At 38.0% G+C, this 16,358-nt stretch overlaps 1 protein-coding gene across 3 annotated transcripts in view; it reads left to right on the top strand.

Annotated features, from left to right (window-relative positions):
• The window catches only part of CSMD3 (CUB and Sushi multiple domains 3), a 1,210,091-nt gene that overhangs the window by 341,997 nt on the left and 851,736 nt on the right, over positions 1-16,358 (top strand). For all 3 annotated transcript variants that reach the window (XM_058564813.1, XM_058564812.1, XM_058564811.1), the window contains exon 5: positions 12,207-12,414. In XM_058564813.1, the coding sequence (XP_058420796.1) occupies positions 12,207-12,414 (208 nt within the window). The remainder of the gene's footprint in view (positions 1-12,206; positions 12,415-16,358) is intronic.

The following is a 16,358-nucleotide window of genomic DNA, read 5'->3' as shown; positions in this document are numbered from 1 at the left end:
TGATAAAGTCTGAGATTGGATTGAATGCTTAGCATCTGGAATTGACCAAGTATGCTCATCTTCCACAATTTACAGTTCATTTCACTTTTGTGATAAACAAGCTTATTTTCTATCATCCCCACCCCCCATCTCTAAGCTATTTCAGAAGAAACTAATAGCAGGGCAGAGCACAGTATGAGATCAGTGTCTGACAAGATGTGTTACAGAAAACTGTTTTAGGTGGTTGTTGAAGCTGTGTTTTTTTTTTTTTTTTTTTAACTGCCATGTTTTGGGGCAGTTTCAATTCACAGGATCTTAAATGAAATGTCTGGTCTCATACCCAAAGCCAAAACAAGGTCAGATATTTTTAGTATCTAAATAAGTGTCACAGAAATTAAAAGTAAATAAAATTTAATTCTAGGAAAAATACATTTGTTGAAAAATATTGAACTTTTTTATTCATGTTTGCACTTAAATACATCTAATTTTTATTTTATTTTGTGACTTTTCTCCCTACTCTATACGAAAGAGATTGAAAGAGATTGTTTTCCAAGTTTACATAAATTCAGTTATTTTAAAGTATAGACAGAGGAGTTAATTGATGATTTATGATATTGTAAATAATTAAGATTAGTTTTAGTAACATTTTAAATTTAACATAATTTTTATCAATAGATTTGATTACATTAAGAACTTGAGGCAGTTGATAGTATTTCCCCCAGATAATTGGAATAGGTACCAAGTCAAAAGGATTAATTTTTTAAAAATTCCTTATTCCTTAAAGACCACCTTGCCCTCATTGATTTCATTGGCTGAATTGTTTCTTTTCTTCCTGTTTTACAACAGACTGATTCTGCAAGTTTCTTAACATACAACTTGCTATCATGTAGCCTATGTGTATGTGCATACATCTACATATATAAAAAAATTAACACACCTTAAATCTTACAACCTATACACTTTTCTTAGAACAAGAGTAGAGAAACCACCAGCCTTTCTATTATTTACTTATTTTTTACTTATTTTATTATTTATTATTCCTTATATATCACGTGACTACATTTTGAAGCCATCATAACTTCTAGTTAACCTCAAGAGAAGTCTAAGATATTTAATCACATTGTTTTACCATTTAGATGAAGAAATATTATTCTTAAAAATTGGCCTAAGAGGGGTATTATGACTTATTTTGCCACGATGCTATTTATTCTAAAGTGCCTACAAAGACCAAACAAATTTTTTGAAGATACTGAGATAAAATGTGCTGAAACACTGAATAAGCAAAAGATAGTTTATCTTTAGGAAGCAATAAAACATGCAAAAATTTGCCCAGACTCTTGATTCAGCTGCCTAATCTGTGTCCTCTATTATCTTCTTCGTCCCTCATCTCCATAGAACAGCCACAATGAAATTTTTTAAACCAAAATTCAATCATGTCCTCTCTTTGCTGAAAGCCCATCAATAACTTTCCATTGCTCAGAAGAAATTCCATAGCCTTGTCAGAAAGCTACAGCAAGGCATATCCTCTAGTGGCCCTTCCAACCTCATTTGGTACCTCACAGCCTCTCAGCATCTTGGCAAAGGTACACAGACTTGCTTTCAGTTTGAAGGCCCGTTTCCTCTAGTGAAAGAATCAGTGTACCTGCTCAGAACACTTTTCCTTATACTTCTCATCTAGTTAATGCTTACTGTTGACCCTTCAGTTTTCTAATCCAGCGTTGCTTCATCAGAGAATCCTTGTTCCTGAATTCCCTAACTAGTTTGAAGCCCCAAACATACAACATCAGTACTAAATGCTCCTTCTTCATGGTACCTGACAGAAATGTAATTTTATGTGTTTATTTTGTCATTTGGTTAGAGCCTTACTCTCTACCTGATAGAATGAGATCATGTTAACCTTTGATCATCATTGTAGCCTGAGAGACTAATGTAGTTCCTCCTGGTACTTAGTACATCTTAATGAATGTTTTTTTGAACAGATGACTAAATAAACTTTAAAATTCACAGAAAGTTTGTACAAATAACGAATATGATCTCATGTGTATCTTGAGTCTGTTAAAAAATGGTTCTATTGAATAACCTTCTGTGAACCCTGCCCTTTCTGTGAATTGTTGGACAAATATGTTGCAGGCAACACTAATCAAACAGGCAAGCCTGGTGGCCAAGACAGACTGATGCTGAAAGGCTGAAGGTCCTATCAATGACAGGATTTGTACCAACTGACTTTGATCAGAGACCAGACAATGTTACTTAGCAGAAAGGGCACTAGATTTAAGAGTTTCATGGTTTGTTCTAATGCTGCCCTTCACTTGTTCTAACTCTGGTATAAAATAACAATGTTGATTTGGGTAATACATTCTGTTGTAAGAGTCTATGATTACAGAAAATGTATTGGTTTTCATAAATATTGTATTAAATCCAGGCCAAATCAGACTACAAAGATTCTAGCATTCAAGTAGGTCCACCTAGCCAAAATGTTGTATATCTAACATGTACTAAAAGAAAACTTTACCTATTTCACAATTTTGTCAGATACTGATTCTATGATAGTCTCTGTAGTAATAAAGAGATCAAACAGGAATGCTGAGCAAAGAAGTGGATACAAGAATTGGCAAGAGCATTGGTTGAATGTTGGAAGAGCTGGGTTCCTGCCCTTGTTTTCAAGTGCAAGTCAGTCATACTTTTGGGTGTAAGTTATTTTGCTGTAAAATGAGAATTTCTCTGGAGTGAGCTATTCTAAGAGTTGCTCTCCATTTCACGTGTCAGGAGTTCAGGGTGATTACTCTCTTCTGTGAGCCTAGATTGAGGAACTTCAAGGAGATCATGCGGAGAAATTGATTTGTATGCCCTGGAGCTTAGGGGACAAGGTATATTATTATCAAAACCATGGCTGAAATATTTAAATGTCTATTGTAAACCCAGAGGGCTGCATTTGGAAAGAAACTGCATTTCCACAGAGGATGAATAAGTGGGCGTGTTTTCATTTGACCAAATGCAGATTTTTTTTCTTTAAGTAGTTTCTTTTTTTTTTTTTAGTTTTTATTTATTGTGAAATTTTTGTTGTAGATTATCGCTTATCAGTCACTATATAAGTGCATCCCTCGACCCCTAGCCCCTGGTAACCACCAAACAGTTCTGTCTGTCCGTGTGGTGGTTTATCTTCCACATATGAGTGAAATCATGCACTGTTTGTCTTTCTCTTTCTGGCTTATTTCACTTAACTTAATATCCTCCAGGTGCATCCATGTTGCAAATGGGACGCTTTTGTCTTTTTTTATGGCTGAGTCATATTCCATGGTATATATATATATACCACATCTTCTTTATCCAATCATCAGTCGAGAGACTCTTGCATTGCTTCCATGTCTTGGCTATAGTGAATAATGCTGAGATGAACATAGGGGTGCATAAGCCTCTTTGGATTGTTGATGTCAGGTTCCTTGTGTAGATACCCAGTAGTAGGATAGCTGGATCATAAGGTATTTCTATTTTTAATTTCTTGAGGAATCTCCATACTGTTTTCCATAGAGGCTGCACCAATTTGCATTCCCACCAGCAGTGGATTAGGGTTTCCATTTCTCCACAGCCTCTCCAGCATTTGTTGCTTTTTGTCTTGGTGGTTATAGCCATTCTAACGGGTGTAAGGTGATATCTTAGTGTGGTTTTGATTTGCATTTCCCTGATGACTAGTGATGTTGAGCATCTTTTCGTGTTCCTATTGGCCATCTGTATATCTTCTTTGGAGAAGAGTCTGTTCATTTCCTCTGCCCATTTTTTGATTGGGTTGTTTGTTTTCTTATTATTCAGTTGTGTGAGTTCTTTATATATTATGGAGATTAATCCCTTGTCAGATATATGGTTTGCAAATATTTTTTCCCAGCTGGTGTGTTCCCTATTCATTTTGATCCTGGTTTCGTTTGCCTTGTAGAAGCTCTTTAATCTGATAAAGTCTCACTTGTTTATTTTTTCTTTTGTTTCCCTTGTCTGAGTAGACATGGAATTCAAAAAGATCCCTTTATGGCTGATGACGAGTAGAGTAGTGTACTACCTATGTTTGCCTCCAGGAGTTTTATAGTTTTAGGTCTCACCTTCAAGTGTTTGATCCATTTTGAGTTAATTTTTGTATATGACAAAAGAAGATGATCTACTTTCATTCTTTTGCATGTGGCTGTCCAGTTTTCCCAGCACCGTTTATTGAAGAGACTTTCCTTTCTCCACTGTATGTCCTTAGTTCCTTTGTCGAAGATTAGCTGCCCATAGATATGAAGTTTTATTTCTGGACTTTCAATTCTGTTCCATTGATCTGTGTGTCTGTTTTTGTACCAGTACCATGCTGTTTTAGTTAGTATCACTTTGTAGTATGTTTTGAAGTCAGGGATTGTGATGCCTCCAGCCTTGTTCTTCTTTTTCAGGATTGCTTTAGCTATATGGGGTCTTTTGTTGCGCCATATGGATGTTAGTATTCTTTGTTCTGTTTCTGTGAATAATGTCCTTGGGATTCTGATTGGGATTGCACTGAATCTGTAGATTGCTTTAGGTAGTACAGACATTTTAACAGTTTATTCTTCCAATCCAAGTGCATGGAATGTTTTTCCATTTCTTTATGTCATCATTGATTTCACTCAATAATGTCTTATAGTTTTCATTGTATAGGTCTTTCACTTCCTTGCTTAAATTTAGTCCTAGATAGTTTATTCTTTTTGTTGCAATTGTAAGTGGGATTGTCTTCTTGTGTTCTCTTTCTGTTGGTTCGTTGTTGGTATATAGAAATGCAAGTGATTTCTGTAAGTTGATTTGTACCCTGCCACTTGGCTGTAGTTGTTGATTATTTCTAATAGTTTTCCAATGGATTCTTTAGGATTTTCTATATGTGAGATCATGTCATCTGCAAACAGTGAGAGTTTCATTTCTTCATTGCCTACTTGGATTCCTTCTATTCCTTTTTCTTGCCTAATTGCTCTGGCTAGAAGCTCCAGTACTGTGTTGAATAAGAATGGTGAGAGTGGACACCCTTGTCTTGTCCCTGTTTTCAGAGGGACGGCTTTCAGTTTTTCCCCATTGAGTATGATGTTGTCTGTGGGTTTGTCATATATGGCCTTTCTTATGTTAAGGTACTTTCCTTCTATACCCATTTTTTGAGAGTTTTTATCATAAGTGGATGTTGGATCTTGTCAATTGCCTTCTCTGCATCTATTGAGATGATCATATGGTTTTTATTCCTCTTTTTGTTAATGTGGTGTATCACATTGATTGATTTGCGGATGTTGAACCATCTCTATGTCCCTGGTATAAATCCCACTTGATCATGGTATATGATCTTTTCAATGTATTGCTGTATTTGTTTTGCCAATATTTTGTTGAGGATTTTTGCATCTGTGTTCATTAGGGATATTGGTCTGTAGTTTTCCTTCTTAGTATTGTCTTTGCCTGGCTTTGGTATCAGGATGATGTAGGCCTTGTAGAATGTGTAGGGAAGTTTTCCATCTTCCTCTATTTTTTGGAATAGTTTCAGAAGGATAGGTATTAAGTCTTCTTTGAATGGTTGGTAAAATTCTCCAGAGAAGCCATCTGGTCCTGGACTTTTATTTTTGTGGAGTTTTTTGATTACTGTTTCAATCTCTTTACTTGTGATTGATCTATTCAGGTTCTCTATTTCTTCTTGATTCAGTTTTGGGAGGTTGCATGAGTCTAGGAATTTATCCATTTCTTCTAGATTGTCCAATTTGTTGGCATATTGTTTTCCACAGTATTGTCTTATAATCTTTTGTATTTCTGTGATATCTGTTGTAATTTCTCCTTTTTCATTTCTAATTTTATTTATTTGAGCCTTCTCTCTGTTTTTCTTGGTGAGTTTGGCTAAGGGTTTGTCAATTTTGTTTATCTTCTCAAAGACCCAGCTCTTTGTTTCATTGATTCTTTCTGTTTTTGTTTTTTTAATTTCAATTTCATTTATTTCTGCTCTGATTTTTATTATTTCCCTCCTTCTGCTGACTTTAGACTTTGTTCTTCTTTTTCTAATTCTGTTAGGCCTAGTTTGAGGTTGCTTATTTGGGCTTTTTCTTGTTTGTTAAGGTGGGCCTGTATTGCTATGAGTTTCCCTCTCAGGACTGCTTTTCCTGCATCCCATATGAATTGGTAGGGTGTATTTTCATTTTCATTTGTCTCCAGATATGCTTTGATTTCTCCTTTAATTTCATCAGTGATCCATTGGTTGTTTAGTAGCATGTTGTTGAATCTCCACAGCTTTGTCACTTTCCTGGTTTTTCCTTGTAGTTGCTTTCTAACTTCATGGCATTATGGTCTGAAAAGATGCTTGTTATGATTTCAATCTTCTTAAATTTATATAAGCATGCCTTTTTCCCAACATATGGTCTATTCTTGAGAATGATCCATGCGTGCTTGAGAAGAATGTGTAATCTGCTGTGTTTGGATGGAGTGCTCTGTATATGTTTATTAAGTCCATCTTATCTAGTTTTTCATTTAGGTCCATTATTTCCTTAATGATTTTCTGTCTGGATGATCTCTCCATTGACGAGAGTGGAGTGTTAAGATCCCCTACTATTATTGTGTTGTTGTTAATATCTCCTTTTAGGTTTGTTAGTAGTTGCTTTACGTACCTTGGTGCTCCTGTATTGGATGCATATCTATTTAAAAGTGATATGTCTTCTTGATGGAGTGTGCTTTTTATCATTATATAATGCCCCTCTTTGTTTCTCATTACCTGTTTTATCTTGAAGTCCACTTTGTCTGATATAAGTATGGCAACACCTGCTTTCTTTTATTTGCCATTAGCTTGGAGTATTGTCTTCCATCCTTTCACTCTGAACCTGTGTTTGTCTTCAGAGCTGAGATGTTTCCTGGAGGCAGCATATTGTTGGGTCTTGTTTTGTAATCCATCCCACCACTCTGTGTCTTTTGATTGGAGAGTTCAGTCCATTTACATTTAGGGTAATTATTGATATGTGGGAGCTTGTTGTTGTTATTTTATCACTCTTTTTCCCATTCTTTTACATTTCTTTTGTTTCTCGCCCCATGTGTTTTGGACTACCAATTTAGTTTGGTAGTTCTGTATGGGAGTTCTCTTAGTTTTCTCTTTCTTTATCATGTGAGAGTCTGTTCTGATTATTTGGTTAGTGGTTACCATGAGGTTTGTATAAAAAATCTCGTGGATGTGATAGTCGATTTTTTGATGGCCTCTTATTCCCTTAGACTAAGTCGATTCAATCCCTTTCCTCTTCCCCTTCTAAGTTATTGTTGTTACATCTTATTTCTTCTTGTGTTGTGAGTTCGTGTTTAACATAATGAGGTTATATTTATGCTTGGTGCTTACCCTCCTTTGATCTTTAGTTTTATAATTAAGTGTTTGCTAATCTATTTTGATAGAGGACTGCAATTTTTCTGGTTTTGTGGACCTATTTTCCTCCTTGTTCAAAAATTTGAATCCCCTTTCTCCTTTTTCCTCAGGGATGAGGGCCTTCTTGAGCACTTCTTGTAGTGGGGGTCTTGTAGCAATGAACTCCCTTAGCTTTTGTTTATCTGGGATAGTTATTATTTCTCCCTCATATCTGAAGCATATTTTTGTGGATAGAGTATTCTTGCCTGAAAGTTTTTGTCCTTCAGAATTTTGAATATATTGTTCCACTCTCTCCTAGACTGTAAAGTTTCTGTTGAGAAATCAGCTGAGAGCCTGATAGGAAATCCTTTGATGTTATTTTTTTTGTCTAGCTGCCCTTAATATTTTTTCTTTGTCATTGGCTTTTGCCAGCTTCACTACTATATGCCTTGGAGAGGGTATTTTCGTGTTGATATATTTAGGAGATCTATTGATTTCATTCACTGGTATTTCCAGCTCCTTGCACAGGTTTTGGAAGTTCTCAGCTATTATTTCTTTGAACAAGTTCTCTGCTCCTTTTTCCCCCTCTTCTCCCTCTGGAATACCTATAATCCTTATGTTGGATTTCCTAATTGAGTCAGATATTTCTCAGAGAGTTTCTTCATTTCTTTTTAGTCTTAGTTCTCTTTCCTCCTCCATCTGGAGCATTTCTGCATTGCTGTCCTCAATATTGCTAATTCTTTCTTCCACATTGTCAGCTCTGATGCTTAAGGCTTCCAGATGTGTCTTTATCTCCTCTTTTGTGTTTTTCATCTCTAAGATTTCTGATTTTTTTTTTTATAGTTTCAATCTCCTTTGTGAAGAAACTCCTAATTTCATTCAATTGTCTGCCTGTGTTTTCTTGTATTTCATTAAGATTTTTTATGGCTATTTTGAATTCTCTGTCATTAAGGTTACACGTTTCTGTGCTTTCCAGGTTGACTTCTCGGTGCTTGTCATTTTCCTTTTGGTCTGGAGATTTAATATATTTTTGCATGGTGCCTGTCAGTGTTGGCTTACTTTTCCTCATAGTGAAAATATATGGTCGCAGTTTCCTCTTGCTGCCGCTGGGTGGGGGTCAGGGGCTGTGTATATTGGCCTGCCTCAATCCGCAGGCACTCTCATCAGCTCCTGGCTGATCTGAGCCATGGCTGAGTGGAGGCTGCTGGTAGGGAAGCATGGGAACAGCTGGAGCTGGAGCGTGGGAACAGCGGGACTGGAGCACAGCTAGGGCGAAGCAGCTGGGGCTTGGATGTGGGTGGTTTGAAGTGCCACTGGGCCAAAGAAGCAGGAGCTGGAGCGCTGCTGGGCTGAGGAAGCTGGAACTGGAGTGCTACTGGGCTGAGGAAGCTGGAACTGGAGTGCTGCTGGGCCAAAGAAGCTGTAACTGGAGTGCGCTGGGCCAAAGATGCTGGAAGTAGAGTACACTGAGCCAAAGAAGCTGTAACTGGAGTGTGCTGGGCCGAAGAAGGAGGATCTGGAGTGCCGCTGGGCCAAAGAAGCTGTAACTGGAGTGTGCTGGGCCAAAATTGCTGGCATGAAGTCAGCTGGAGCCTGAGCACAGGCCAAGCTGAAGCAGCTGGAGCCAGGGGAAGGGGAGGCAGTCAAGCCAAAGGAGCTGGGGGCTGGGGGTGGGGCACAGTCCAACCAAAGGAGCTGGGGCCATGGCATGGTGGAGGCGGGGAACTTGGGGCCATGGCTTGGTCCAGCTAGAGAAGCTGGGGCTGTGCCATGGTGGGGCCTGAGCTGCCACTGCCTATGGTATGGGGGGTGCAGGCTCACCCCAAGGCTAGTCGGGCCCAGGCACCTGGGGGCCGCTGCCTGTGGGGGTGGAGCGTGGACACGCTGCCCCTGCTGGTGGGGCCCGGGCCCTGGGGGCCGCTGCTTCTGGGGACAGGGCTGAGCTGAAGTGCCACTGTGCTGAAGCACCAGTTGGGTGAGCCAGGTGCAGGAGGAGTGCTTACTTTCGCCTCCCCGTTCTCAGAGGTTTCTTGCCTCGCTGTTGCTCTCTGGTCTCCTGAGGGGCTAGCTTGTTGAAACTCCTCTTGCAACAGTCTTGCTCCCTTCATAGAGGGATCCCCTCGGGCCGTTAGGGGTCTTGGAGAGCGCTGGTTTTCACACAGCGAGCTGCCCCTCCCCCTCCTCTGAGAGTCCCGTGGTCTCAGTCTCTGGTTCGCAGTCCTTGTGGAAGGAAGGGAGCTCATCTTACCTCCTGCCACTTACTCTGGGGATTCTAGCACCTTGGTCCTCAGGTGTACAGCTGGCTGGGTGCCTCAGATGTCCCCTGTGTTGTGTGAATAGCTTCTGTTGGAATGTGAATGTCCTTTTTGTTGTGTCTTAGAGGGGGAGAGTTCAATGAGGGAAGATGACTCCGCCATGATGCTGATGTCACTCCCCCAAATGCAGATTTTTGTGAGGGAGTTCTGGCCTGACATCTTCTTAGGTCTTGCCCGAAAGCCCCACCTGGAAGGATAAGGAGACATAGTTGGAAACAAGATGGAAGTGTACCATTATATACCCTTGGTATGAGGGAGAAATGTAATCAGCCAGCCAGAGAGACACACACCCACAACAAGGGAACTGATTGGGACACCTCTTGAGGATCTCATGAAAAGGCTTATAAGCAAAAGAACCATCTTTCTTTAATCATCTGCTAAAGCCCTTGGAAACTGGTACCAAATTAGTGCCAGGCAAATAAGAGTATTCATGTCCCCTGATCCCTTCTCCTTCCAACTCCAAGAGGAATCACAGAGTGCTCAGTGAGTAGGGGTGGATGGATAGAAATACTAGGAGGGAAAACAAAGGAGAGGAATCCACTCCTCTACCTCACCTCTGCCCCATGTGCCATAAGCCCAAGCTAGGAGGAGCAAAGAACCCTAACCTAAATGAAGTCAATTTTTTTTGTGAGCACCCAGGAGTGAACATATTGATTGATAAATTGAGATTTTTGAAAAGAATGGAGGAATTTTTTCTTTAATCTGAGTGACTGAAATATCATGTGTCTGCCTGAGATTTTATCTAGAGACAAGAAAATAAACAGCTCACAAAGCTGGCTTGAATATGTTCTGTACCAGTTAGACTACAAATATATGATAGTGTAACATTTTATTTCCAAAGCAGTACTCAACCTTGGCATTGGCACTGAGAAGACAAAGAGTAGAAGTAATTTGTGGTTGGGGATGGGGAAGAGCAGGACATGTGTACCAGAGGTTAAAGTTAAGGTATTGAGGGAAGGCATTGTGCGTTCTGGTGAGAAAATTGTAGTAATATGCCTTGTAGTCTAGACAGGACCACTAGTTCATTCTAATTACTCAACCAACTTAAAAAAATAGGGAGGGCTTGCAATGAAAATAAATATTTGTCATATTTACAATGGTGTATGATGAAAATTAAATATCTTTTAAGACCAGTATATTTATGCTTTCAATTTATGAATTATGGAGTTAAATAGGTAAAGAGTGGGACAGAAAGAAGATAAGTGGTATTTGATACACACAATATAGTAATAAAGTTGTCCCAGGTAACAAAGCATCTTGCTATTCCCTGCCCATTGTGGAGTTATGAATAGGATGCTGCCCATCTCTATTTATTAAGGTTATGGAGTGTCAGCCATTATCTCTAATAACAATTGGTCATTATAGAGCCAGATTTTTTCTCAAACATTTGACTTGAATTGAAGGAATTCCCTGAGTGGCTCAAGACAACAACATAAATCTTGAGATAATTTATTACACAAGTAAACTAGTAACCTGTTAACTTGACTGGCCTAAACAGTGTTATAACAAGGCAAATTTTATAGCTTCAACTTCTTTATAAAACAAGGAGTTTTATCTTATATTTTCACAGTGAACACAACTGCTCATATAATAACTTCTCTGTTAGCATACACTATTAGCCAAAAGTAGACTCATGTAGAATCTATGACCCCTATTTGGAAAATGAGAACCATAGGTCCAAATGGAAAGTTAGTAGAAAATTTATTTATAATATTGTATATGCATGTATCAAATGAATACCTAGCAAAATATATTTACATTGTTTGGGGGCATAGGGAGTATATTACTGAAGATATATCAGTTACTATATTATTTCTCTGTAGTTCAAGTTTCCTGGATACGTGAAGTACTTTTATTTAAATTGCATTTCCACATTTTCAATAGCTTTGGAAACTTGCCACTGACAAAAGCTATATTATATTCTCTATTAAATCGTTTCTTCATTTTGTACATACCTATATTTAAAAGATGAAAACAGGGGCCGGCCCTGTGGCGTAGTGGTTAATTTTGGCATGTTCTTCTTTGGCTGCCCAGGTTTGCGGCTTCAGATCCCAGGTGCAGACCTGCGTCATTTGTCAGCCACGCTGTGGCAGTGACCCACATATAAAGTAGAGGAAGACTGGCAACAGCTGTTAGCTCAGGGCTAATCTTCCTTAGCAAAAAATAAATAAATAAACAAATAAGACAAAGCTCTTCCCTACGATAAACATGCACAAAAGTGCTTCAAGATTTCCCATCACAGACCTTAGAAATGATGTTTCTCTTGTTTTATTCACCTCATCACCTAATCAATGAAAAGAACTCTTGGTTCTATTATCCTGAGATCTAACTGGAATGTAGATTTTTACTTAATTTCGATGCTATTTCAAACAATGGTTATAAAATGGTCGAGATGCAGTTTATATTTATATGTGCGCTTAAGATTTTCTCATGGACTTTTCATTTTATTTAATCTGTCTATTAGTATCATATGCACTTGGTATCACAACATTTGGACTGTTTAAAGATGTTAACAGAGATGCTTTAATTGCATTTCTCTTTGTGACTTGTAACTGAACATCTCATCCTTGTTTTAACAGCTGAAGATGCATGTGGAGGAACCATGAGAGGCTCCAGTGGCATCATATCAAGCCCTGGTTTTCCTAATGAGTACCATAACAATGCTGACTGCACTTGGACCATTGTAGCAGAGCCTGGGGACACGATTTCACTCATATTTACTGATTTCCAAATGGAAGAAAAGTATGATTACTTAGAAATAGAAGGTTCTGAGCCACCTACGATATGGTAAGTAGATAGTTTCTAACCCACCATCGATGTCATTGCCTAAGGCAAACTGAGGGTCGAAGAACAGCTGTATGTGGGTTTAGATATGTAAGCTTTAGGTTTTTAAATGAATTTACAGAAAAATTGTAAGGGGCAGTTGTCAGAGCTGAGGGATATTTTTGAAGACTGGGGTACTGATATATCAAATAGATTGGAAGTTGAAAAATGGAGCTTTCAGTGTTTCTTTGTTAATCAATGAAAACTAATGTGACTTTATCAAATCTAGTGTAAGGAAATAAAAGTTGTTCCTAATATAATCTATAGCTGTGTTTCTCAGCATGCCAGTCCATACTTGGTGGTTCCTTTCAAATTAGTTGACTAATCTTGGAAGTGATTTGTCTTTGTTTTTGTAGACAGATCTTTTATGTACCCTGTTATGAAGGCAAAAATTAAACACTATTATCTGGGTGAGTGTGGTCTATTTCTTTAGAGACTCAACATGGTCTCGTGAAAACTGCAGAATTTTCAGAATATGCTTTTAGTATATAATTTTTTTTTTTTTTTTTTGGTGAGGAAGGTTGGCCCTGAGCTAACATCCATTGGCAGTGTTCCTCTTTTTGCTGAGGAAGGTTAGCCCTGAGCTAACATCTGTGTCCATCTTCTTCTATTTTTTATATGGGATGCTGCCATATCATGGCTTGATGAGTGGTGTGTAGGTCCACGCCCAGGATCCGAACCTGCAAACCCCGGGCTGCTGAAGCAGAGCAAGTGCACTTAATCACTATACCACAGGCTGGCCCCTAGCATATAGTATTTTTAAAAGAAAATGTTCCCTTAAGCTATTTAAAAATTTTGAAGGCTCTGATATTATTGAAGTGTAAAGTAGATTATGAATTAGTAATTGAGTGAAGAGTGATGAGATTGGTAAAGTGAAGAAATAGGTAAACACTAGACTAGGAAGGTTCTTTTAAGCCATGTAAAGGATATGATAAGAACAGTGGGAATTTACTAAAGTGTTTTATGAAAAGCAGTTACATGAAGGGGTTTGAATTTTCAAATGGTTATTCTTAGTGAAGTGTAAAGATTGATTTGCATTGGGGCTTGATTAGCTGCAGGAAGATCATTTAAGAGGTGATTGCTGTAGTCAAAGAAAAAATCATGGTAGCTTGGATTAGAATGGTATTGATGAAGATAAAGAAGTAGAATGAGTTGAGAAATATCTAGGAGGTATAATGAAGGGGACTTTGTAGTGGCTTGAGGAGTGATAAAGAAGGTGGTGTTCAAACAAAACGTCATTTTCTGACTTAGACAAATTGGCCAAGGCAGTAGAGAGATTTGCTGAGTTGGAGAGTGTTGAAGGAAGGTCAAGTTTGGAGTAGGAAGGCTATGAATAGTGAGATTGGTTTTAGATATATTTAGTTTGTAGTCTCTTTGGGACATGCTATTAAAGCCATCTAACAGACAACTATATCTATCTATATGATTCAGGAGCTCTGAGTAGAAGCATAACTGACATGTAGCTGATATTGATGGTAGTTGAAACAATAGGCATCAATAATATTGGCTAGATAGAGACAGAATGGACTAAGATGAGAGGGGACAAGGCCTGAGTCTGAGCATCAACAGCGTCTAAGGCCCAGTCTTAGGAGGATGATGCAGCAAAGGAGACTGAGGAAGTACATTCAGAGAGGCAGGAGGAAATCTAAGGGAATAAGGTATCACACATACAAGAAAAGTATGAAGAAATAGTAGATAATATTGTGGACTGCTGCTGAAAGGACACTAGGTAAATTTTTTTTTAATGTATTTATAGTTGACTGGGTTTCAGCAAAAGTACCTAGTGTTTCTGTCATCTTAATACATACCTTTTAAGATAAGACAAAAATAACACACTTAGCTATACCCACTTTTTTTTTTTTTTTTTTGATGAGGAAGATTGTCCCTGAGCTAACATCCGTGCCAGTCTTCCTCGATTTTGTATGTGGGAAGCTGCCACAGCATGGCTTGATGAGCAGTGTGTAGATCCACACCTGGGATCTAAACCTGCGAACCCCGGGGTGCCAAAGTGGAGTGCATAAAATTAACCACTACGCCACCAGGCCGGCCCCCCCCCCTTTGTTTTTGGTCTGTATTTTCTTCTACCTTCAGGCCCTCAATATTCAGGGTTATATAACTTTAACTCTTCCCATAATAATTTCATGCTTGGATGCAATGAAACCCAGCAGAATCCTGGTTTAAAATGATAGAGAATTCGAAAGATATTGTTTTAGAAATTGCTACTTCTACAACAATACATATTTGAGTCATATCAAGGTAGATGATAATGCTAAGAATTTTCCAATAATTATAATACCTTTTGATATGCAAGTGATCCCATTAAAAATAGAAGTTTTTAAACTTGCAGCATATTTGACTATTAGATATAATGAAGAGAATTAGAAAATGTTTTGTAGCACCTGTTCCTTTGTTACTACTGAACTCTAGAAACCAAGGCTAACACATTTACTCTGGACATGATACTATTCCGATTTATGTTCATATAGTCACTTTCTCTTTTCAGATTAAGCATTATTAGAAATGACTTGTTCATTTCTTAGTTATAAGAACATCTATTTGTGTGTTTCTGAGTTTCTAGAACAATGGACCTCGTCCAATAACAGCTTCAGATCCACATACTGCTCTTCTCTGCATTTTCTTCTTAAATGACACCGGGCCACTGTACTTATTTTCCTCTTCCTCAGGAAGAAAATAGGAACTAAGAAATTCATTGTTTTACTGTCTTTTTACATTAGTGTTACAGTAAATGTTTAGGTAGACTTGTCAAAATCCTGGTTACATAACATAACCTCAACAAGGTCATTTGGCACTTTTCAAGAAAGTGATACAAATGCCCAAATTATATTATATTTCTATAAATGTCTATTTAAAGATATATAGTGTTATTAAATTAATAATGTTGTATATAGTCACTTAAATATCATAAAACAGCATTCCTTTTAATTGTATTAGTTACAGAATTGATGTGTAAAATGATCTGTGAATAATTAAAATAGAACTTTAAATCTAGTCCTGGCCCTCTAATCCTTTTAAATCCTTTAATGTTCTCATATCTTTTTAAAGATACGGTCATCAAAATGAGACATTTTAATTCAAGTGGCATTGCATTGGTTCTTTCTTATGAGTATGCATTACTCATATAACATTTTCAATTCATAGTAGAATTCAACAGAGAAATGTGAATAGGAGAAACATTCACATTTTTTGATTAAAATTGCAGTGGTTCCTTTGACTTCAGGTCCCTCATTGAGGGACTGGGAACTTGCCACTGGCTACTACACATTATAATTTTGTTTCTGAAGTTCAGGCAGTGAGACAAGGCTTACTGTAGCCTGCGTTTGACTTTGGCAACATAGACGAAGCCAGCCCAATAATTGTGCTGCACAGAGAATATTAACAGTTATACAATACCTTTCTTGCAAGCTGTATATGCTAAATCATTAAGTTCTTGTTAAACAACAGTCAGCAGCACCACTGCATGCTCCAACAGGAATGCACTGGATCCACTCAGTTATCACTGGATGATAAAACTTGATGAGACCTAGTGAATGTCAACTGATTTCATTGCAGTGAAAAATGACGTAGCATAAAGAAACTTGAGTTCTAGTTTCAGCTTTGACTTTTTGTTGATAGATGAAACTGGGTAAGTTATGTCACCTTCCTAGATCTCAGGTTCCTCATCTGCAACATCCAGTGCTTCTCCCAGCTCTGATATCGTTTGGCCTAATCTGCTTCGGTGCTATGGGAGGGAAAAGGAGGTGGAAAGTAACTAGGTAGTGCCTTATTTAGAATTCCTTGGATGGAGAGTTGGATTAGATACTCTTTAAAATTTTTTCAAACTAATCTGTTTGAGTTCTTACTAATTTCATACATTCAGTGTTCATTCAGCAGTTACTTATTGGGTATCT

The sequence above is a fragment of the Diceros bicornis genome, chromosome 21 (assembly GCF_020826845.1).
Source record: "Diceros bicornis minor isolate mBicDic1 chromosome 21, mDicBic1.mat.cur, whole genome shotgun sequence".
Classification (NCBI taxonomy): Eukaryota; Metazoa; Chordata; class Mammalia; order Perissodactyla; family Rhinocerotidae; genus Diceros; species Diceros bicornis.
Note: the sequence above shows the minus strand (reverse complement) of the source record. Positions and strands in the feature narration are given on the sequence as shown.